Source organism: Salvelinus alpinus, chromosome 5 (genome assembly GCF_045679555.1).
Source record: "Salvelinus alpinus chromosome 5, SLU_Salpinus.1, whole genome shotgun sequence".
Classification (NCBI taxonomy): Eukaryota; Metazoa; Chordata; class Actinopteri; order Salmoniformes; family Salmonidae; genus Salvelinus; species Salvelinus alpinus.
In genome coordinates, this window is record NC_092090.1 from 52,301,081 (window position 1) to 52,327,088 (window position 26,008).

Sequence of the window (26,008 nt, forward strand, 5' to 3'; positions counted from 1 at the left end):
ATGACAATCACTGGCTGACAAAATGTCAATACCGACACAGCCCTAGTTGACATCAATAAGGGATCATAGCTTTCACCTGGATTCACCTGGTCAGTCTATGTCATGGAATAAACAGGTATTCCTAATGTTTTGTACACACAGTCTATATCATGTGTATATAATAAACACACTTGAACTGAGAAGGGAAGGGGGAGGGCAGCCAGGAAGGGAGGGGAAAAGAATGACAGATTTGTGTTAAGTTTGTAGGTGAACAAAACATGAAAAATACGTAGGCCCTTAAATGTGTACTTAAATATTATGTAATCTAATTCTCACATTAGCTGGTAGAACTGACAAAATGAAATGAATCATAGAGGTCTTATAACTAATTCCATTCTACAGGTCCATTGTTCTACAGAGCCGATATGGCAGGTGAAAACCTGAGGAAAATCCATCCAGGAAGTGGGATATTTTTGATGTGGGTACTTTTCTATTGAATGCCTATACAGTATGTATTTGGACCCAAATTGCTGTTCCTATGGTTTCCACTATACGTCAACAGACTTTAGACATTGTTTCAGGCTTGTATTCTGAATAATGAGGAAGAATGAGACCATTCTTTCAGTGGACTCTAGAATGAACCAGAGCTGTTTTGAGCGAGTGACCGATTGTGCGCCGTTCGTTCTTTTTCCTTTCTATTGAAGACCCTATTGTCCGGTTGAAATATTATCGATTATTTAGACAATAGACAACCTGAGGATTAATTATAAACATCGTTTGACATGTTTCAATGAACTTTACCGGTACTATTTGGACGTATTCGTCTGCATGTCGTGACCACCTTTGAGCCAGTGGATTACTGAACAAAACGCGCCAATAATTCTGAGTTTTTGGGACATAAAGAGGAACTTTTTAGAACAAAAAGTTTGAATTTGGAGCTCTGCAATTTCACCGGACGCTACCGTCCCACCTGCCCATAATTAACTGGCTGTGCTCCATGCCACAGCCTGTAGGCTTGTTCATTTAACTGACAATATATGCTTATAAGTCCTATGCCATTATGTTATATTATTTTATAGTCAGAAAGATATAATTTAATTTAGCAGAATAAAATAGAAAGGATATTTTTCTCATTCTGGAGCAAGTGTTCAGATGAAGTGTCTATGTTGAGCATACAAGTTATTATTTGAAACAGTTTGTCAGGGTTTACCAGAATTGGACCCAGAAGCAGACCAGGACAAGGTGAGTAAAAAGATGGTGAGTATTTATTAATCAATGAGAACGTGGAGGTAGATAGTTCCGGGTGGAGGAGCGGGCAGCGGAGGTGGGTTGATGGGAGTGGATAGGCAGATCCAATGGATAACAACACACTGGCGACGAGCAGACAGGGATGGGGTATGGGTTCCGGTTGAATGGCTGTAGACAAAACAAACGGCGGTAAGTTAACTTCTTGCAACTATAGGGGGTGCTGTTCCGCATTAGCATATTTGGGTCTCCAAATTAAACTGCCTCGTGCTAAATTCTTGATCGTACAATATGCATATTATTGTTATTATTGGATAGAAAACACCTTCTAGTTTCTATAGAAGTTGGAATTTTGTCTCTGAGTGGTACAGAACAATATCTACAGCACTTTTCATGACAGGGGTCAGATTTCAGAAATTTTTACCCCTGATCTGGAGTCTGTTTTTAAGGCGACAGTGAATGCTATGAAGAAACCGACACTGCCTACGTCTTCCTCTGGGTGTCTGTACGTCATCACGTTTTGAATGGAGTCTATTGCACAATCCCAGCCCATATAAAACCACAAAACGTGGGAGGACCTTTCTCTCTCTCCGCGCGCCACAAGCAAGATGGACATCGGACCTGCCTCATTCCAAATCGTTGTTTAACTAGTTAGATTTCTCCGGTCATGTTTTCAGTCGTTATAGTTGTTAAAAACATCATAATGTAGTTAATTTGAACCGTTTTATAGCAATTTATATCCGTTTAGTGCGATTTTGAGGAATTTCTTTGTCGTGCCCTTTTTAGCTTTGGAAACGTTTCGGGGTGTCGGTCGTTGGTGGTGGACATTTCGAAGGACAGAGGACATCTATCGACCAAAAGACGTTTATAACATAGAAAGGATACATTGCCCAAGAATCTGATGGAAGAACAGCTCAAAGTAAGCAATATTTAATATGATAAATCGTTGTTCTGTCGAAATATTTTAAACGCATATTTCGCCATTTTGTTTGTTATCGCGTCACTTGGCGAACCCTGTATTGAAAAGTAAGGATAATTTTAAAAATGTAAGTCAGCGGTTGCATTAAGAACTAATTTGTCTTTCGATTCCTGTCAACCCTGTATTTTTTAGTCAAGTATATGATTAGCTTTCAATTAAACTAGATCACTCTGATAGATGACGTCAGACATATTGAGGCTTGATTTCCTAGTATTTTTATTGTGTAACCACGGTTTTGTATGGCTAAATATGCACCTTTTCGAACAAACTGTATATGTATGTTGTAAAATGATGTTACAGGAGTGTCATCTGAAGAATTCTGAGAAGGTTAGTGAAAAAATTAATATATTTTGGCGGTGATTACGTTATAGCGCTCTTTGGCTGGAATCGATGCTCTGGTAACGTTTGCACATGTGGTATGCTAACTTATCGATTTATTGTGTTTTCGCTGAAAAACGCTTAGAAAATCTGAAATATGGTCTGAAATCACAAGAACTGGGTCTTTCCATTGCTATGCTTTGTCTATTTTTATGAAATGTTTTATGATGAGTAAATTGGTCATACACGTTGCTCTATCTAGTAATTCTAGTCGATTTGTGATGGTCGGTGCAATTGTAAACTGATTTCTACCTGAAATATGCACTTTTTTCTAACAACACCTATCCTATACCATAAATATGTTATCAGACTGTCATCTGAAGAGGTTTTTTTATAGGTTATTGGCTATCAATATCTTAGTTTAGCCGAATTGGTGATAGCACCTGAAGGAGTAAGAAACTGATGGAGTTAGAAAAGTGGTGTATTTTGCTAACGTGTTTAGCTAATAGATTTACATATTGTGTCTTCCCTGTAAAACATTTTAAAAATCTGAAATGGTGGCTTTATTCACAAGATCTGTATCTTTCATCTGGTGTCTTGGACTTGTGATTTAATGATATTTAGATGCTACTATCTACTTGTGAAGCTATGCTAGCTATGCTAATCAGTGTGTGGGGGGGGTGGGGGGTGATCCCGGACCCGGGGTAGAGGCTCGTGAAAGGTTAAAGGCAAGCAAGACGTACAAAACAATAAAACAAAACAAACTCTATAAACTGGAGGCTGGTTCGTGGGCACAACATACTGTTCATGGCTAACGATCCGGCAGGGAATGGATGTCAGGTCAGAGCTTTTGAAGGGGAGAGGTGATGATCAGGACAGGTGTGCAGATTACTGATGGGATACAGGTGCGGGTGAACATCGATCTCCCAACAAGCTAATTCGCCAGGCAACCAGACAGGGTGCGTTCCAGGACACCGGAAACACACTCCAGGACAGAAACACAGGCAAACACAGACTCAGGAAGCGGGATTCGTGACAGTACCCCCCCTCCGACGAACGCCACCGGGCGGACTACCTGGAGCGCCAGGGTGGAGGCGGTAGAAGTCACGAAGCAGGTCGTCATCAAGGATCTGACGCCGAGGAATCCAACTCCTCTCCTCTGGACCATATCCTTCCCAATCCATGAGATATTGGAAACCTCGACCCCGCCGTCTGGAATCCATTATGCGGCGCACCGTGTAGGCAGGACCACCTCCGATCATCCGAGGAGGAGGAGGACGAGGAGGAGGGGGCAACAGAGGACTGAGGAGAACCAGGAGACATGAAAGGTGGGGTGTACTCGAAGCGTTGCCGGCGATTTGAGTCGGACCACAACAGGGTTAATGATTCTATCCACCACAAACGGACCAATGAACTTTGGTGACAGTTTCCTCGACTCAGTCCGTAGAGGAAGATCCCGTGTAGCCAACCAAACCTTATCTCCGATGGTATAAGCGGGAGCAGGAATACGGCGACGATTCGCCTGTATCTGATACCGGTCAGAAATTCTAAGGAGGACCTTCCTGGCCCGATGCCAGGTCCGGTGGCAACGACGAATGTGGGCCTGGACAGAAGGAACCGAAAGATCCCTCTCCTGAGAAGGAAACAAGGGAGGTTGGTATCCGTACAGGCATTGGAAGGGGGACATCCCAGTGGCAGATGAAGGAAGGGTATTATGGGCATACTCGACCCAGGGTAATTGAGATGACCAAGAGGTGGGATCAGAGGAGACAGACAACGCAGCGTGGACTCCATCTTCTGGTTGGCTCTCTCCGCCTGACCATTAGATTGTGGGTGAAATCCAGAAGTGAGACTGACTGTAGCTCCAATGGCCAAACAGAAGGATCTCCAGACAGCAGAGGTAAACTGAGGACCACGGTCAGAAACAATGTCACTGGGCAATCCGTGGACCCTGAAAACCTCCCTAACCAGGATCTCGGACGTCTCCGTGGCAGATGGAAGCTTGGAGAGAGGGACAAAATGAGCAAACTTGTTGAATCTGTCCACAATGGTCAGAATGACCGTGTTCCCAACAGAAGGGGGCAATCCCGTGACAAAATCCAGGGCCAGATGCGACCAAGGTCGCCGAGGAATAGGTAGGGGGTGAAGAAGCCCAGAGCTGGGCCGATTGGTGCTTTTGTTCTGAGCACAAACAGGACATGCGGCAACAAACCTCCGGGTATCTTCTCCCATGGCAGGCCACCAAGATCGTCTGCGCAGTAGCGCCATAGTCCGAGCAACGCCAGGGTGACAAGCTATCTTGCTGGCGTGGGACCACTGAAGAACAGCAGAACGGACCGACTCAGGCACGAACAACCGACCGGGTGGACCGTTACCGGGGCCGGGCTGCGTCCGAAGGGCCGCCATCACATCCTCCTCAATCCTCCATGTAACGGCTCCCACGACAAGGTTCTGGGGAAGAATCGTCTCAGTCTTGGCCCCACTCTCATCCGTCTTGGAGAACATCCGGGACAAGGCGTCCGCTTTGCCGTTCTTCGACCCAGGTCGGAACGTCAGGGAAAAATTGAAGCGTCCAAAAAACAAAGCCCACCTGGCCTGACGGGAGTTGAGACGTTTAGCCGATTGCACGTAAGCCAGATTCTTGTGGTCAGTCCAGACCACAAACGGTTGCTCCGCTCCCTCCAACCAGTGACGCCACTCCTCCAAGGCAAGCTTCACAGCGAGAAGCTCCCGGTTACCCACATCGTAGTTTCTCTCAGCTGGTGAAAGACGACAAGAGTAGAAGGCGCAGGGATGGAGTTTACCGTCAGTGGAGCTACGCTGGGACAGGATGGCGCCCACCCCCACATCAGACGCGTCCACCTCAACAACAAACTGACGGGAAGTGTCAGGTTGAGAGAGAATTGGGGCGTTGGTGAATCGGCTCTTCAAGTTCAGAAATGCTCGGTCTGCCTCAGGAGTCCAACAGAAAATTCTGGTGCAAGACGTCAGAGCAGTTAAAGGAGCGGCCACCCGGCTGTAATCCCGGATAAACCTCCGATAGAAGTTCGCAAATCCCAGGAATCTCTGGAGCTGCAATCTCGTACCGGGCTGGGCCCAATCCCGAACCGCCCGAACCTTCTCTTGGTCCATCTTGATCTCACCCCTGGAGATGATGTACCCGAGGAAGGATGTAGTGTGGGCGTGAAAATCACACTTCTCTGCCTTGACAAACAGACGGTTCTCCAATAACCGCTGCAGGACCTGCTTAACCTCTAACGAGCCTCTACCCCGGGTCCGGGAGCACCCCCCATCCCCCCACACACTGATTAGCATAGCTAGCATAGCTTCACAAGTAGATAGTAGCATCTAAATATCATTAAATCACAAGTCCAAGACACCAGATGAAAGATACAGATCTTGTGAATAAAGCCACCATTTCAGATTTTTAAAATGTTTTACAGGGAAGACAAAATATGTAAATCTATTAGCTAAACACGTTAGCAAAATACACCACTATTCTAACTCCATCAGTTCCTTACTCCTTCAGGTGCTATCACCAATTCGGCTCAACTAAGATATTGATAGCCACTAACCAAGAAAAAACCTCTTCAGATGACAGTCTGATAACATATTCATGGTATAGGATAGTTTTTGTTAGAAAAAAGTGCATATTTCAGGTAGAAATCACAGTTTACAATTGCACCGACCATCACAAGACGACTAGAATTACTATAGAGAGCAACGTGTATGACCAATTTACTCTTAATAAAACATTTCATAAGAATAGACAAAGCATAGCAATGGAAAGACCCAGATCTTGTGATTCCAGACAATATTTCAGATTTTCTAAGCGTTTTACAGCGAAAACACAATAAATCGATAAGTTAGCATACCACATGTGAAAACGTTACCAGAGCATCGATTCCAGCCAAAGAGCGCTATAACGTAATCACCGCCAAAATATATTAATTTTTTCACTAACCTTCTCAGAATTCTTCCGATGACACTCCTGTAACATCATTTTACAACATACATATACAGTTTGTTCGAAAAGGTGCATATTTAGCCATACAAAACCGTGGTTACACAATAAAAATACTAGGAAATCAAGCCTCAATATGTCTGACGTCATCTATCAGAGTGATCTAGTTTAATTGAAAGCTAATCATATACTTGACTAAAAAATACAGGGTTGACAGGAATCGAAAGACAAATTAGTTCTTAATGCAACCGCTGACTTACATTTTTAAAATTATCCTTACTTTTCAATACAGGGTTCGCCAAGTGACGCGATAACAAACAAAATGGCGAAATATGCGTTTAAAATATTTCGACAGAACAACGATTTATCATATTAAATATTGCTTACTTTGAGCTGTTCTTCCATCAGATTCTTGGGCAATGTATCCTTTCTATGTTGTAATCTTCTTTTGGTCGATAGATGTCCTCTGTCCTTGGAAATATCCACTAACGATCGAACGGGACCACAAAACGTGTCCAAAGTTTCAGAGTGCACAACAAAGAAATTCCTCAAAATCGCACTAAACGGATATAAATTGCTATAAAACGGTTCAAATTAACTACATTATGATGTTTTTAACAACTATAACGACTGAAAACATGACCGGAGAAATATTGCTGGTTAGACAACGATTTGGAATGAGGCAAGTCCGATGTCCTTCACGCTTCAGGCGCGCGACGAGAAAGGGAGGTCCCTATACATTTTGTGGTTTTATAATGGCTGTGATTGTGCAATCGATTCCATTCAAAACGTGATGACGTACAGACACCCAGAGGAAGACGTAGGCAGTGTCGGTTTCTTCATAGCATTCACTGTCGCCTTAAAAACAGACTCCAGATCAGGGGTAAAAATTTCTGAAATCTGACCCCTGTCATGAAAAGTGCTGTAGATATTGTTCTGTACCACTCAGAGACAAAATTCCAACTTCTATAGAAACTAGAAAGTGTTTTCTATCCAATAATAACAATAATATGCATATTGTACGATCAAGAATTTAGCACGAGGCAGTTTAATTTGGAGACCCAAATATGCTAATGTGGAACAGCACCCCCTATAGTTGCAAGAAGTTAACATGCTGGATGTGGCTGGAAAGCTCCTTGGAGAAAATCAGGATGTCATCCAGGTAAACGAACACAAACAGACCGATCATATCCCTCAGCACGTCATTCACCAAACTTTGGAACACTGCTGGAGCGTTGGAAAGTCCAAACGGCATCACCTGGTACTCGAAATGTCCCATAGGTGTATTGAATCCAGTCAACCACTCGTCCCCCTCTTTGATCCGAACCAGATGATACGCATTGCGTAGATCAAGCTTCGTAAACACAGTAGCACCCTGTAAAGAATCGAAAGCGGAGCTCATCAAGGGCAAGGGGTACTTGTTCTTGACCGTAATATCATTCAACCCCCGATAATCAATACACGGTCGAAGAGAGCCATCCTTCTTACTCACAAAAAAAAATCCAGCTCCCAGGGGTGATGACGAGGGACGAATGAGACCTGCAGCAAGAGACTCCTTTATGTAGGTCTCCAGGGCTTCCCGCTCAGGTCGAGAAATACTGTATAACCGTCCCTTGGGAAAGGCAGCTCCAGGGAACAGCTTAATCGTACAATCATAAGGTCGGTGGGGAGGAAGTGACTGAGCTTTCTGCTTACTGAACACCTCACCCAACTCGTGATATGTTTCAGGAACCAGGGACAAATCAGGAGGAGCAGACTCACTGACCCGACTGGGGACAGCATGAGAACAGGCAGTCCTGAGGCAGTTAGCATGGCACTCAATGCTCCAACTAGTTACCTTACCAGTCACCCAATCGAACGAAGGATTGTGTTCTCTTAGCCAGGGGTATCCAAGAACCAGAGGTACATGGGGGGAAGGCAAAATGAAAAAAAGAAATAACCTCTGAATGATTCCCCGACAACAACATCTTAACCGGTTCAGTCCTCATAGTGATCCGTGCCAAACTACTGCCGTTCAGAGTGGTTGCTTCAATGGCTTCCGGTAATTGCTCCTTGGAAAGCCCCAGCTGTTCCACTAAGTCGGCATCAATGAAGCTGTCATCGGCACCTGAATCGATGAAAGCGTTAATCGCTAAACTCTGTTCTTTATTTATGAGGGTAGCAGGAAAACGAGGTCTGACAGGGCTCTTGAGAGGTTGAAACTGGCTCGCTAACAAACCTCCCAAACTTAACGAGCCGAGCAGTTTAACGGGCGCTGAGGACAAACGGAGATGTAATGTCCCGAACTACCACAGTAGAGGCAGCTGTTGGTCTCACGTCTACGTTGGCGCTCGTCCTTAGTTAACCCGTGCCGCCCCACTTGCATAGGTTCAGGATCTGGCGGCAGAACTCCTCCACTAATCCCGTGTGAAGGAAAATGATCAACCCGTTCTGGTCCATTACCTGAACCGAATGGTAACCGAGTCTCAGATTGATTAGATGGACCCCACTTCTCCCTCCTTCTCTCTCGGACTTTATTATCTACCCGAATAGCTAAGGTGACCAAACTATCTAGGTCACTAGGCTCTGGATAGGAGATCAGCTCGTCCTTGAGTTGCTCCGACAACCCCTGGTAAAAAAACGCTTGTAGTGATTCCTCATTCCAACCACTCTCCACAGCCAATGTCCTGAATTCTATCACAAAGTCTGCCACACTGAGAGCTCCTTGGCGAAGATAGAACAAACGTTTAGCTGCGTCCTTACCTCGGACTGGATGGTCAAAAAGCTCTCTCATCTCTGCCGTGAAACCCTGGTATGACGTCATGCAGGTGTCCCGTCGTTCCCAAACAGCTGAAGCCCATTCCAGAGCTCTACCACGCAGCAGCTCAATAACAAAAGCTATCCTAGTCTTATCTGTGGCGTAAGAGTAGGGCTGCAGATCAAAAACTAACCCACACTGCAAAAGAAATGAACGGCATCCTCCCAGATCTCCCTCGTACTTATCCGGTGTCGGAACCTTGGGCTCACGGAAGGAACCCGCTCCCGAATCGGCAGGTGATATGGGTGAAACAGGTGGTGGATGATCCGCCGGCAACCTGAGCTGATCCTGGATACTCGTTAATCTATCCGATAAGTTCCGGATTGAACCCGCTATCTCGTGTAGCGTTGTGTTGTGTTGTCCCAACATCTTCTCCTGCTGGGTAATTGCATGGCAAACGGAGTCCAGGTCCGCTGGGTTCATCACTGGCCGGATCGTTCTGTCAGGGTTTACCAGAATTGGACCCAGAAGCAGACCAGGACAAGGTGAGTAAAAAGATGGTGAGTATTTATTAATCAATGAGAACGTGGAGGTAGATAGTTCCGGGTGGAGGAGCGGGCAGCGGAGGTGGGTTGATGGGAGTGGATAGGCAGATCCAATGGATAACAACACACTGGCGACGAGCAGACAGGGATGGGGTATGGGTTCCGGTTGAATGGCTGTAGACAAAACAAACGGCGGTAAGTTAAAGGCAAGCAAGACGTACAAAACAATAAAACAAAACAAACTCTATAAACTGGAGGCTGGTTCGTGGGCACAACATACTGTTCATGGCTAACGATCCGGCAGGGAATGGATGTCAGGTCAGAGCTTTTGAAGGGGAGAGGTGATGATCAGGACAGGTGTGCAGATTACTGATGGGATACAGGTGCGGGTGAACATCGATCTCCCAACAAGCTAATTCGCCCGGCAACCAGACAGGGTGCGTTCCAGGACACCGGAAACACACTCCAGGACAGAAACACAGGCAAACACAGACTCAGGAAGCGGGATTCGTGACACAGTTATTTGACAACTTTAGTTGTGAATGATACAAACTTTAGTAAAGCCAATTCTAAAGTGTAGTTTCACCAGGACATCTAACTGAGGCATTTCAACAGTGGCACAGCAACAGGTAGTCAGGGAGACATGTACTTAAACACATCCCCTACATTCATCTAGAAATATAACAGACTTTATTCAATTATTTTGTACTTCATTCAAAAAATAAATGTGGAGTTTATTCTCAAAATATTGCCACTTTTTAAAGCACTATCAAAAATGTTTGAATTCATTATCAAAATTAAATTTCGAGTTAATTCTTAAAATATTGTCATTTTATTTTCAAAATATTGCCACTTTCTTCACATATTGTAACTTTTTAAAGTCCTATCATGCAAATAATTATAATCCAAGTTCCACTACCTTTCCCTGTTAATTTAATTTCTCTTCACGTGGGCCTAATACTCCTCTGGAGCTTAGAATGTCTTATCAAAATATATATGAGCTGCATGATGCATAAGAAGAGATTACCATGACTCAAACGTCTTGTGGAATTTGACTGGTGTGGCAGTAATACAGTCACCACAACAGCTCTACAAACGCCCAAAATAAGTTAAGCTACCACAGTATCCCCTTGACCTTTTTGAATTGCAAAACTAAAGAGATACACCAGACAAGACACAGAGACAGCAACAGAAGAATAGGATATGATGGAGAGAGACACCAGACAAGACACAGAGACAGCAACAAAATAATATGTGATGGAAAGAGACACCAGACAAGACACAGAGACAGCAACAAAAGAATAGGTGATGGAAAGAGACACCAGAGAAGACACAGAGACAGCAACAGAAGAATAGGATATGATGGAGAGAGAAAGTTTGGCTCATTGGACAGGTCAGAGTCTATGTTTGAAGTTGTTGAGGGTTTTTGACAAAACACTGGTGTTGTATGCATGGATTTAGCCGTTGAAATTCCTTCCCGGACCCCCCTACTGGCTATCGGCTAAGCCACCAATGTCTTCAAATCCTAGGGGAGAGAGGAGCTGCTACCCATGGGAGAGAGGAGCTGCTACCCCTGGGGAGAGAGAGGAGCTGCTACCCCTAGGGAGAGAGGAGATGCTACCCCTGGGGGGAGAGAGGAGCTGCTACCCCTGGGGAGAGAGTAGCTGCTACCCCTGGGGAGAGAGGAGCTGCTACCCCTGGGGAGAGAGGAGATGCTACCCCTGGGGAGAGAGGAGCTGCTAACCCTGGAGGTAGAGGAGCTGCTACCCCTGGGGAGAGAGGAGCCGCAACCAGGAGAGACTGTGACCCTGCTCGGGAAGAGCTTACCGATTGGTGATTGTTGGGGCACGTTTGTCAGGAGCTTCAGTGATGAAGACAGCTGAACTTGCTGATGTTTCACAATATGCCATGTCTCAGTCACCAGGTCTCAACACAATAGAACACAACCATCAACAAAACACCACATGATGGAATTTCTTGTGGAAGAATGGTGTCACATCCCTCCAATAGAGTTCCAGACAGTTGTAGAATGTATGCCAAGGCACATTGTAAGATCTATAAAGAGAGAGGGAGTGGGAGAGAGAACAGGCAGAACCTGATATGTAAATGAGCAGAGCAAACAAAAGCAACTTTCGACGACCGAATGATCATTCCAGACTGTTTCTATTGAGAGAGAGATAAAAGGTAAGACGTCAATTTTGTATTCATATAGTTGATGATATGTGTATTCATATAGTTGATGATATTGTTATGTGTATTCATATAGTTGATGATATTGTTATGTGTATTCATATAGTTGATTATATTGTTATATGTATTCATATAGTTGATTATATTGTTATGTGTATTCATATAGTTGATTAAATTGTTATGTGTATTCATATAGTTGATTATATTGTTATGTGTATTCATATAGTTGATGATATGTGTATTCATATAGTTGATGATATTGTTATGTGTATTCATATAGTTGATGGTATTGTTATGTGTATTCATATAGTTGATGAAATTGTTATGTGTATTCATATAGTTGATGATATTTATGGTGGACAGTGTTGTAATAGTCCTTAAATGTTTGATATAAATTAGATGCGTGGGGTGAATTCGTTATATGCCCATCTGTGTGCCCCAGGGTGATCGCTCCTACACTATCTAGAATCGGAAAAGGTTATTTAGCTGTCCCCATAGGTTAACCCTTTGTAGAAACGTTTTTGGTACTAGGTAGAACCCTGTTGGGTTCCATGAAGAACCCTTTCCCGTTTGGAACCCGTTTTTCTAAGAGTGTACTGTATCATTGGTCTATAGACTTCTCTTCTGAAAACACAACAAGCAAACAAACATGTTCTCTTTCTAATCTACTGTTTATGCTTTTCACTCAGGAAGGTATGTTGTGTGAAAGAGACAATTCTTGTGGAAAGCCAAGCAGCAAACACAACAAAACAGGTTGTGTGTATTCATTAGTTCCCAGCATAGCAAAACATTTGGCAACAGAAACCGATTAGGTGACATTGTACAGGGTTTGGAGTAAACTGCTTCCCTGCCCAGCTGTTTGCTACATTGGTGTCAGATGTGGTATGGTGTATATGAGGCCATCAGAATGCATGGACTGGATGTGTGAGTAGTTGAAGCACGGGACTTGCTTTTATTTATTTTTATTTCACCTTTATTTAACCAGGTAGGCTAGTTGAGAACAAGTTCTCATTTACAACTGCGACCTGACCAAGATAAAGCAAAGCATTTTGACACATACATTACATTACCTCCAATGTACTCACATCCTACCTTACCTTTGTCTGTACGCTATGCCTTGAATCTATGCTATCGTTCCCAGAAACCTGCTCCTTTTACTCTCTGTTGCCAGTTCTTATAGCTGTTAGCAGTACCCTTATCCTACTTCTCCTCTGCTCCTCTGGTAATGTGGAGGTTAATCCAGGTCCTGCAGTGCCTAGCTCCACTGCTACTCCCCAGGTGCTCTCATTTGTTGACTTCTGTAACCGTAAAAGCCTTGGTTTCATGCATGTTAACTTCTCTGCGCTACGGATCCCTTTTACGGGATCACTTTCCTAAACAACCGCTAGAATCGCAGGGCGCCAAATGCATAAATATGACAAAAAATATTTATAATCATGCAATCACAAGTGAAATATACCAAAACACAGCTTAGCTTGTTAACTTCTTAGCGCTATGGGTCAGAATTCTTTATTTTTTTTCAAATAACATACCCAACGTAAATGGAAATTTTCTCTGGCCCAGATCGTAGAATATGCATATAATTTACAGATTAGGATAGAAAACACTCCAAAGTTTCCAAAACTGTCAAAATATTGTCTGTGAGAATAAGAACACATATTCTGCAAGCGAAATCCTGAGAAAATCTAACCCGGAAGTGATATTAAAAATATATATATAAACGTTGTTTCCTGGCCTGTCTAACCTCCATTTAAAGGGGTATCAACCAGATTATTTTTCCAATGGCTTCCTCAGGCTGTGACCAGGCTTTCGACATAGTTTCAGGTTTTTATTTTGAAAAATTAGCGAGATGTTTCAAAAGAGGTCAGGTGTCCTCCGAATATTTCCTGCACGCGCGGGAGGAGCTCACCATTTTCCCTTTCTCTCTTAATGAATAGGTTATGCTCCGGTTGAAATATTATCGATTATGTTTGTTAAAGACAACCTGAGGTTTGATTATAAAAAACATTTTAAATGTTTCTACGACCATTTCGGATACTTTTTGGGATTTGTCGAACGGAACACGGCTTTTGATTTTTCATCATAACGCGCAACCCAAATGGTGTTTTTTTGTGATATATTTAATATAATATAATATTTATCGAAAAAAAAGAACATTTGTTGTGTAACTGGGTGTCTCGTGAGTGGGAACACCCGAAGATTATCAAAGGTAAGCGATTAATTTGATTGCTTTTCTTACATTCGTGACCAAGCTAGCCAAGCTAATATAAGGCTAAGCTGTTATAGCATTGAAAGCTACACTCACAAAAACTTGGATTTCTTTCGCTGTAAAATATATTTTCAAAATCTGACACGATAGGTGGATTAACAACAAGCTAAGCTGTGTTTTGGTATATTTCACTTGTGATTGCATGATTATAAATAGTTTGAGTAGGCCTTTCTAATCGACCTGGCCGGGGTTTCCTGGAATGACATTGACCTCATCGCATCAGTAGAGGATGCCTGGTTATTCTTTAAAAGTGCCTTCCTCACCATCTTAAATAAGCATGCCCCTTTCAAAAAATGTAGAACCAGGAACAGATATAGCCCTTTGTTCTCTCCAGACCTGACTGCACTTAACCAGCACAAAAACATCCTGTGGCGTTCTGCATTAGCATCGAATAGCCCCCGTGATATGGGACTTTTCAGGGAAGGTAGGACAAATATACACAGGCAATTAGGAAAGCTAAGGCTAGCTTTTTCAAACAGAAATTTGCATCCTGTAGTACAAACTCAAAAAAGTTCTGGGACACTGTAATGTCCATGGAGAATAAGAGCACCTCCTCCCAGCTGCCCACTGCTCTGAGGCTAGGAAACACTGTTACAGCCGATAAATCCACTATAATTGAGATTTTCAACAAGCATTTCTCTATGGCTGGCCATGCTTTCCACCTGGCTACCCCTACCCCGGTCAACAGCACTGCACTCCCCACAGCAACTCGCCCAAGCCTCCCCTATTTCTCCTTCACCCAAATCCAGATAGCGGATGTTTTGAAAGAGCTGCAAAATCTGGACCCCTACAAATCAGCCGGGCTAGACAATCAGGACCCTCTCTTTCTAAAATTATCTGCTGAAATTGTTGCAACACCTATTACTAGCCTGTTCAACCTCTCTTTCGTATCGTCTGAGATTCCCAAAGATTGGAAAGCTGCCACGGTCATCCCCCTCTTCAAAGGGGGTGACAATCTAGACCCAAACTGCTACAGACCTATATCTATCCTACCCTGTCTTTCTGAGGTCTTCAAAAGCCAAGTCAACAAACAGATTACCGACCATTTCGAATCCCACCGTACCTTCTTCGCTATGCAATCTGGTTTCAGAGCTGGTCATGGGTGCACCTCAGCCATGCTCAAGGTCCTCAACGATATCATAACCGCCATCGATAAAAGACAATACTGTGCAGCCGTATTCATCCACCTGGCTAAGGCTTACGACTCTGTCAATCACAACATTCTTATTGGCAGACTCAACAGCCTTGGTTTCTCAAATGATTGCCTCGCCTGGTTCACCAACTACTTCTCTGATAGAGTTCAGTGTGTCAAATCGGAGGGCCTGTTGTCCGGACCTCTGGCAGTCTCTATGGGGGTACCACAGGGTTCAATTCTCGGGCCGACTCTCTTCTCTGTGTACATCAATGATGTCGCTCTTGCTGCTGGTGATTCTTTGATCCACCTCTACGCAGACGACACCATTCTGTATACCTCTGGCCCTTCTTTGGACACTGTGTTGACTAACCTTCAGATGAGCTTCAATACCATACAACACTCCTTCCGTGGCCTCCAATTACTCTTAAGTACAAGTAAAACTATTTATACTGATACTGGGTTAACCCTATTTACACTGATACTGGGTTAACACTATTTATACTGATACTGGGTTAACACTATTTATACTGATACTGGGTTAACACAATTGATACTGATACTGGGTTAACCCTATTTATACTGATACTGGGATAGCCCTGTTTATACTGATACTGGGTTAACACTATTTATACTGATACTGGTTAACCCTATTTATACTGATACTGGGTTAACACCATTTATACTGATACTGGGTTAACCCTATTTATACTGATACTGGGTTAACACTATTTATACTGATACTGGGTTAACACTATTTATACTGATACTGGGTTAACACTGTTTATATTGATACTGGGTTAACACCATTAATACTGATACTGGGTTAACCCTATTTATACTGATACTGGGTTAACCCTATTTATACTGATGCTGGGTTAACCCTATTGCTGCGATGCGTAGGGTGTTTGCCTTTTTCGGCAGTGACCTGGGTTCACTGCCCCGCTGTTTGCTACAGTATTAATATCATAGACTACCTGTTGAACAAAGAGACACAATAATATGAGTGAAAGGATTTTAGGATAATATCAGTATGTGTTTATTTAGAGTTGTCTTCTGGGTTCAGCCTTGTAGCTGCCTTTATCAATTGGGTGAAATGTAACAAATGACATCACAATGACATGGCCTCAGAGTTGGGAGATAACCAGTCCCAGTTTAAATCACCATGACAATCATTTCATTATTTCTCCAGAGCAGCAAGGGAATCTAGAGACTCAACCTTTCTAGAATCAGAATCACCTTTATTCACCAAGTATATTTACACATACAGATGTAGGATCTTAATTAATCAGTTTACTACACCAGGAAAATATTCCTGCAGCAACAGGAAATGTGAATTATTATGTGAATTATAATTAATGGACATTTTTGTAGGGGTTGATACATTTTTCGTAAGGAATCACCTTTATTCACCAAGTACACTTGCACATACAGATGTAGGATCTTATTTTGAGCCTCTTTTCCACAGCTGGAAAATATTCCTGCAGCAACAGGAAATGTGAGTTTTGTAGTGGTTGTAGTGGTTGATGCAAGAATACAGAATACAGACAGAAGAGTTTACACACAGTTACCGTACAACATTATACACATCTAGGTAGAGTGAGCACAGAGCTATAAGAGAATGAACAGTGGATATACAAATATACAGTACAGTGGATATACAATACAGTGGATATACAGTTGATATACAGTACAGTTGATATACAGTTGATATACAGTACAGTGGCTATACAGTTGATATACAGTACAGTGGCTATACAGTTGATATACAGTACAGTGCCTATACAGTTGATATACAGTACAGTGGATATACAGTTGATATACAGTACAGTGGCTATACAGTTGATATACAGTACAGTGGCTATACAGTTGATATACAGTACAGTGGCTATACAGTTGATATACAGTACAGTGGCTATACAGTTGATATACAGTACAGTGGCTATACAGTTGATATACAGTACAGTGGCTATTTAGTTGATATACAGTACAGTGGATATAGAGTTAATATACAGTACAGTGGCTATACAGTTGATATACAGTACAGTGGATATAAAGTTGATAAACAGTGGATGTCCACATTTACAGTATCAGTATAAATATATCTAAGAGAGATGAACAGAGTGCTAATGCAGTATAGTTCAGTTATTTAGTGTTCAGTTCAGAGATGGCTTGATGTGGTGTGCAGCGTAGAGTGCATAGTCCTTTAGTCTCTATGGGCCAGATGGCCAGTTGGTGAGGGCCACAGCATAGTCCTCTAGTCTCTATGGGCCAGGTGGCCAGTTGGTGAGGGCCACAGCATAGTCCTTTAGTCTCTATGGGCCATTTGGCCAGTTGGTGAGGGCCACAGCATAGTCCTTTAGTCTCTATGGGCCAGGTGGCCAGTTGGTGAGGGCCACAGCATAGTCCTTTGGCATCTATGGGCCAGATGGCCAGTTGGTGAGGGCCACAACATGGTCCTTTAGTCTCTACGGGCCAGATGGCCAGTTGGTGAGGGCCACAGCATAGTCCTTTAGTCTCTATAGGCCAGATTGCCAGTTGGTGAGGGCCACAACATAGGGAAAGAAACTGTTCAGATGAGGGTCTTTAACATCTAATCACAGAAGTTTACAGCAGCTGACAGTTGCAACTTCATTGCTAATAACTCAAACTGCCATATTTATATAAAGACATCATGTCTTTACAGATGTAGGATTTGAATTTGATCATCCTGTTACAGGAAAACTAAAACGTGTATTTGATTGTATTTAAGCTTTAAAAAGGTTTCTGAAGATGATAAATTCCACTTTTCCATTTTAAAATTGTTAATTAATTTTGTTCTACATAATAATTCAAATGTCCTGTTTCTGCAGGAATATTTTCCTGCTGTAGCAAACTGGTTCAAATTAAGATCCAACATCTGTAGCAATATACCTCTCTCGAATGTATATGGCTCTATCTGGATTCACTTTTGACCACTTGACATCTTTTATTTACTGTTGTTTAGGCTGGTTGAATGAGTTGCCTGTGCAAGTTACTTCATCTGCAAGAAAACAGGCGGCTGCACCAGTGACTGTAAGTTATGTGATTTCCTCATATGAAATTAAAAATATTTTTGTAGCCCACGCGGTTACAAAATGGCTGTTGAAACAGTGGCACATGGTATCATTAAATAAATGTGTTGCTATGTAGGAAAGACGGGCAGACTCTTTTCGGTCTAGGCTACCTACAAACTATTATAAGGCTATGATCACTTATCATGATCACTTATCATGATGTGCTATAACAGCCTCCACTCTTTGTGTTTAGGTGTCAGTAATCTAAAATGAGTCTCTCTGGGGAGAGAGAGGAGGGAGGCCCTGTCTCTAAAATGAGTCTCTCTGGGGAACATGACACCAAAGCTAAGAGGTGAGATGAGAAAATTATTTCAAAAATGCTATTTCCAAAAATGTTCACATTTGTTTTATCATCAGAAATTATTGCTTATGGGTACCTTCAATATTACTGTTCTCAGATTTTTTTATTCATAGTTTTCAGATATGTATTACTTTTTATTTTAAAACCGTATATATATATTTTTTTTTTAGCAAATCGCTATATATCCATTGTTTAGCTGGAATGGAATGTTCGTATCCTGTATATTTGATTGTGATATGTGGTTGTCTCATGGAGCTTAATAAGATGAATGCACTTACTGTAAATCTCTCTGGATAAGAGCAGCTGCTAAATCAGGGGTTCTCAATCCGGAGTCTGTGGATGTACTGCAGGGGTTCCGCAGAATTTTTAAAATACTGCAGATTTTTTATAATATTACCGTTATATCAACACACTCTTCACACCCGTTTAACAACTCTAAATAGTTTTGTCATAGTAGGCATCAATCCCTTGCCAATAATGTTGCCTACAACGTTCCATACAATGTTCATTTCCATGGAACACATATTACCCCCTAGATGCTTTCAATTGCCCAATTTATAGCCATTAACAATATAGGATTATTTTTTAACAACGTGATGTTGAGCTCCAAAGGGATATCTTGAAATAACATGATGTAGATAATTAAATAATCAAAAGAAAAACATGTTTATTATACACTCTTATAAAAGAAGGTTCCTTATAGAACCAAAAAGACTTCTTTCACTTCCTTAGTATATGGAAACACTAAAAGTTATATATATTTTTTGGTTCAGTGAAAAAGAACCTCAAGAGTTTTGATCTACGAAAGGTTCATGTTTTGAGGATTTGAACCAGGCTGCCCTCCAGTGGTCAGATCAATTCTGACAGTTTTTTCCAGCACCTGGCCCAGTCACCTTTTGGCCACAGCTCCAACTCCTTAGCCACTTGGGGAAAATCTGAGTTAGTCTTCAGAAATAAACATGAGTTAATCTGCCAAAATGAAGACAAAATGCTATGCAGACATACATGGTATCACTTGTTATACATAATTATTATACATAAATCATTGCCAAAAGCACAATATAGACTGTTGCATGTAGGTCTACATTTATTGATCATATAGAAATATAAAACATTATTTTAACTGCTACAAAGCAATTACATGTGGCTCAGGAACCACTGACTCAGTGCATTATTCTATAGTATTATCAAGACACCTGCTGTTAACTCTTAATAACTACTTAGGACAGCCCACGAGGTGTCCTAAATATCTGCCGACTAGGTGGAACTAGAGACTTCATGCATAGCTTTATTTTATCAGTGTAAAATGTCTTTATTCTCAGCACTTATACGACCAATTTTCTACTCTGAGACGCTTTGTGGATATGGGCCCAGATCTCAAAATATTGTTATAAAAAAGTTTGAATGTTTGTTTTACAAAAAAAATATGAATATTACTAATTTACCCACTGTAAAGACTGGGTTTAGTTGATTGTGTTGCACTGCTCATGTCCGCGTTCTGGAACTTCCCGCGTTCCTGTACAGAACTGTCCGTGTCCCCATACAGAACTGTCCACGTCCATGTACGGTGTGGCGCCAAGCATATTGCCCGGTTACACGCAGAGTGGGCTGAGGTGATCTTGGGGATTAACGGAGTTCGCTACAGTTATGAAAAGCCGAAGTTTATTGTTCAATTTGCTTTTTTCTTAATGGTCAGGGACAGTACGAGTGTAGCCAGATCCTTTTCACCCGCTATCCTCCTTTCAATTTGTGGTTCACCGGATTCATCATCAGAGGAGGGACAGACAACAACCTGCTAGCTAGCCAAGCTAGTCGGAACAGCTAGGTAAGTTAGCTAGCTAACGTAAACTCAAGTAAACTCGTACATCGCCTTTGTCCGTACAATTGCCCTTATTTTACTGCCCCAAAAGCGTAATACTTCCAGATCAACTGTAATGTCAATACCATTGTAAAGCACAATTTCTCCCCTTTCCCAAAAAATAAATGACATGACCTAAACGCTGCCCGTTTCTGCATAATTCAAGTAGGCAATGAGCCCCGTCGGGTCTTTTTAAAAATGGCAGGTGGGGAAGCGAAACTAATGCGTGATAGTGAGAAGGAGAGATGTCATGTGGGAAAAGTGCTTTTTTTTCACTCTAACTGTTTAACTTATCACCTTATCACCTCTAAAATGTAAATACAATTCTATAAAGAGTTTATATAATGTGTCATTACATACCTATTTGAAGGTTTGTGTTGAATTTGAATCGGGTTTTTAGGGCGGTGCTAAAGTGATCTTAGAAGTAAACAGCCGCTTTGAGAATGATGATTGCATGCAATGATGACGCAAAAAATTACTAGGTATCCCCCCCTTACCCCCGTCACTGTCCATTTCTTGTTTTTAAACGATGAGAGAAGTGCTACACCTGGTGGAGAGAGATTGTAAGACAGAAATAGTTGCTTTATGCGTGCTGTACGTTACGACATGACACACCACGATGTAACGGAGGGTCCGTTTTTTCAACTTTTCTCCAATACTATAGAGCCATTACCATGTCGATCAACGCTTGAATAGAAACCTAGTTCACACCCCCGATTTTGAAGTCAACACAGTCGCTACAGTCCCATTAGTTTTCTTTGTAGCCTCGTTTGAATGTTGCGGTTGCGCACATTTGTACGAATGTGGTGAGTTTACGTTACTCTACCAGCAGCATCCTAGTTAACCGAGCTACCACTACTTCATCACCAGCTGCCTGCATTTCTTGTTGGACCGATGGAGCTCCCCGGTTGTTTCTTCCACCTGTTAAATCCCGTGGAGGGCTTCTCCCTCTCTCGTTGACGGATGCTGGCTACCTCTGTCCGGTTCTCCTCTCTCCACTAGATGGTCGGTAAATGTAGTGTTTAACCCCTCTGTGTCCTAAATGTAGTGTTTAACCCCTCTGTGTCCGAGGACCGAACTTTTGAATATTATTTTCGGGGCTCCTCAGAACACTGGACACATTCCATTTTTAACAACGTTTTCTTTTCGGATAAAAACTAGTTTATTGCATCCGCCATGGAGCCCAGTTTCATAATATTACCTTATGTCCCTAGTTATGAAGTAATCGTAGAACAACTACTGATTTTGGGTAATTTTCCTCCTAATAGTTATATTGAGCACCGTGGCACCAACTCGCCTTCAGTAGGCTGAACACATGACGTTTTTAACAACGTTATTGTCTGATGAAAACTAGTTAATTGGATCTGCTTGCTCGAGAAGGCAGAGTGGGTCGATGCTGGTTGATGAATTGACAATGAACGTTCTAGTTTCATAATATTACCTTACCAATGAATGTACCTGGAAAATACATTTTTCTCGACCAGAGGTGACTGAATCAATGTTCAGGCTTATTGATAATCATTATATTAAGGAAGTATAATTTCAAAACATGAACATTAAAAAAAGTTAATAATAAACATGATGTCATTTGATGTCATTTGTGGTCATATGCTGCCATCTATTGGAATTAGTTAGCAGCTGCAGTAGTTCTGAATAATGTGTAATTCCTTACTAAAGTAGTAATTACTCAGAATTACAAAATGTAACATTTTCTAGTTAATTTTACCACTTACAACCTTAAAATATCAATTTATAGCATAACAAACATTTAAACTGACAAACTATAAAAAACACACATTTGGTTAATTATATATACAGTTGAAGTCTGAAGTTTACATACACTTAGGTTGGAGTCATTAAAAGTCATTTTCAATCACTCCACACATTTCTTGTTAACAAACTAAAGTTTTGGCAAGTCGGTGAGGACATCTACTTCGTCCATGACACAAGTAATTTTTCCAACAATTGTTTACAGACAGATTATTTCACTTATAATTCACTGTTTAACAATTCCATTGGGTCAGAAGTTTACATACACTAAGTTGATTGTGCCTTTAAACAGCTTGGAAAATTCCAGAAAATGATGATAGGGCTTTAGAATCTTCTGATAGGCTAATTGACATCATTTAAGTGTTCTGTCTCCTAGAGATTAACGTACGTTGGTGTGAAAAGTGCAAATCAATCACAGGACAACAGCAAAGGACCTTGTGAAGATGCTGGAGGAAAAAGGTACAAAAGTATCTATATCCAAAGTAAAATGAGTCCTTTATCGATATAACTTGAAAGGCCTCTCAGCAAGGAAGAAGACACTGCTCAAAAACCGCCATTAAAAAGCCAGACTACGGTTTGCAACTGCACATGGGGACAAAGATCGTGCTTTTTGGAGAAACGTCCTCTGGTCTGATGAAACAAAAATAGAACTGTGTTGCCATAATGACCATCGTTATGTTTGGAGGAAAAAGTGGGACGCTTGCAAGCCAAAGAACACCATCCCAACCGTGAAGCACGGGGGTGGTAGCATCATGTTGTGGGGGTGCTTTGCTGCAGGAGGGACTGGTGCACTTCACAAAATAGATGGCATCATGAGGTAGGAAAATTATGTGGATATATTGAAGCAACATCTCAAGACATCAGTCAGGAAGTTAAAGCTTGGTCGCAAATGGGTCTTCCAAATGGACAATGACCCCAAGCATACTTCCAAAGTTGTGGCAAAATGGCTTAAGGACAACAATGTCAAGGTATTGGAGTGGCCATCATAAAGCCCTGACCTTTTAACCTCTCTTGGGTAGGGGGCAGTATTTTCACCTCCGGATGAAAAGCCCAAAGTAAACTGTCTGTTACTCAGGCACAGAAGCTAGGATATGCATAGTACATACTCTAAACTTTCTAAAACTGTTAAAATAATGTCTGTGAGTATAACAGAACTGATATGGCAGGCGAAACCCCGAGGACAAACCATCCAGGGATAAAACAAATTGAGGTCATATGATTTTCCAATAATTTAATTGGAATACCTTTATTATTAGGGAACCTGGTTGCAGTTCCTACGGCTTCCACTAGATGTCAACAGTCCTTAGAAATTGTTCGATGTTTTTCTTTTGAGAAATGAAGAAGTAGTGCTATTCCTTGTAAGTGTCACTCCAGGTGGACTACTGTTTTGGTGCGCGTGACCAGGAACGCGCTTCACATTGTTTTTATCCGGTATTAGAAACAGTTTATTCCGTCTTAAATTGTATCGATTATTTACGTTTTAGGGTACCTGAGGTTGGATGAGGAAAATTGTTTGAAATGTTTGGACCAAGTTTACAGGTAACTTATTAGATACTTTGTAAACATGTTGGGCGAGTTGAAACCGGTGTATTTCTGTATTTCAAACGCGCCAAATAAATTGACATTTTTGGGACATAAAGAAGGACATTATCTAATAAAATAACAATTTGTGATGTTTCTGGGACATTATGGAGTGCCAACAGAAGAAGATCTTCAATGGTAAGGCATTAATTATATCGCTAATTCTGACTTTTGTGTTGCACCTGCCTGATTGAAATATAGTTTTCATGTGTTTGTAGGCGGGGCGCTGTCCTCAGATAATCACATGATTTGTTTTTGCCGTAAAGCCTTTTTGAAATCTGACACAGCGGCTGGATTAACAAGAAGTTAAGGTTTATTTTGATGTATAACACATATATTTTCAAGAATGTTAAATATTTGAATTCGGTATTTTTGAATTTCGCGCCCTGCAATTTCACCCGATGTTGGCCAGGTGAGACGTTACCATCCCACCTGCCCATAAGAAGAGTTAAGGACAACAAAGTCAAGATATTGGAGTGGCCATCACAAAGCCCTGACCTCAATCCCATAGAAAATTTGTGGGCCGAACTGAAAAAGTGTGTGCGAGCAAGGAGGCCTACAAACCTGACTCAGTTACACCAGCTCTGTCAGGAGGAATGGGACAAAATTCACCCAATTTATTGTGGGAAGCTTGTGGAAGGCTCCCCAAAACGTTTGACCCAAGTTAAACAATTTAAAGGCAATGCTACCAAATACTAATTGAATGTATGTAAACTTCTGACCCATTGGGAATGTGATGAAAGAAATAAAAGCTGAAATAAGTCATTCTCTCTACTATTATTCTGACATTTCACATTCTTAAAATAAAGTGGTGATCCTAACTGACCTAAGACATGGCATTTTTACTAGGATTAAATGTTAGGAATTGTGAAAAACTGAGTTTAAATGTATTTGGCTAAGGTGTATGTAAACTTCCGACTTCAACAGCATATATTTTAACTATTTATTTAGATGGGTGACATTATCTGCCAAAGTAACAGCCCTGTAGACAAAGAAGAGCTCTCCAGTAGGTACCAAAACATTTAAAGGACACTTTCTCAAAAGTGAGGTTACAAGTTTATCATCTTTCAAAGCAGAATTACTTTCCCATTGTATCTCAACTGTAGTGTATGATATACCATTTTCTAGCCCTGAGTATCTACCATCATCCAATGTTTCTTTTTTATTTAACTAGGCAAGTCAGTTAAGAACAAATTCTTATTTTCAATGACGGCCAAGGAACAGTTATTCAGGGGCAGAACAACAGATTGTTTCCTTGTCAGCTGGGGGATTCGATCTTGCAACCTTTTGGTTACAAGTCCAACACTAACCACTAGGCTACCTATTATCCAATGTAAAAAACACCATTGCAAATTTTGCTACATAATACAGAATCGAGCCGGTCGGTCACATTTGACTGTGTAAAACCTAGCAGTACTACTGATTTCTCCGAGATTGAGGCAGATACACTTGAAGTCGGAAGTTTCCAAAACTCTATATATCCAATTACTGAAAATGGATATATAGTGTTTTGGAATTAAACTGATCTTATGTTTCCCCATCTGAGCTCAGAGTAGATGAGAGATGTAATGTTTGTCTCTGTTGTGTTGAAGCCCAATCAAGCAGGAGAGACCAGCCTCCCCTGTACCCAGCTGTGTGTCCATCAAGAGTCACTGGTCTATGGAACCTCCTATACTGTTTAGAGAGGGAGACGTTTCTACTGAACAAAGGTAAAAAGAACTCATGGTTCATGGTCAGTGAGTTAAACAACACTGTCTCTAGTCATTTCTCATTTCTCATCTCCCATTTTACCATTTCTTTTTGTTGTTTTCATAATCCATAGGCTAATCCTTTTGTCCATTTCATAGTCCTAAAACAATATTAAACAAACACAACATTCCCTCCCTGTGTGTGTTTGTACTACCTGGATGAGGAGATGTAATCTCATGTTTTGTCCACAGAAACCAACAGGAGAGATCAGAGTCAGAGATTCTCAGTGGTCAGTCTTCCCAGAGTCATCAAACAGACCTGGCTTCCATATTCAATGTATGTGGTCCTGTTATGTA

At 41.6% G+C, this 26,008-nt stretch overlaps 1 protein-coding gene across 4 annotated transcripts in view; it reads left to right on the forward strand.

Moving 5' to 3' along the window:
• The window catches only part of LOC139575073 (NLR family CARD domain-containing protein 3-like), a 188,840-nt gene that overhangs the window by 126,552 nt on the left and 36,280 nt on the right, over window positions 1-26,008 (forward strand). The window contains exons 1-5 of one of the 4 annotated variants that reach the window (XM_071400057.1): window positions 11,547-11,951; window positions 18,345-18,412; window positions 18,647-18,745; window positions 25,556-25,672; window positions 25,904-25,988. In XM_071400057.1, coding sequence (XP_071256158.1) covers window positions 18,663-18,745; window positions 25,556-25,672; window positions 25,904-25,988 — 285 coding nt within the window. In that variant the 5' untranslated portion in view covers window positions 11,547-11,951; window positions 18,345-18,412; window positions 18,647-18,662. Of the gene's footprint in view, window positions 1-11,546; window positions 11,952-18,344; window positions 18,413-18,646; window positions 18,746-25,555; window positions 25,673-25,903; window positions 25,989-26,008 lie in introns of those variants that run through there. The other 3 variants (XM_071400054.1, XM_071400056.1, XM_071400055.1) reach the window with 3 other exon arrangements.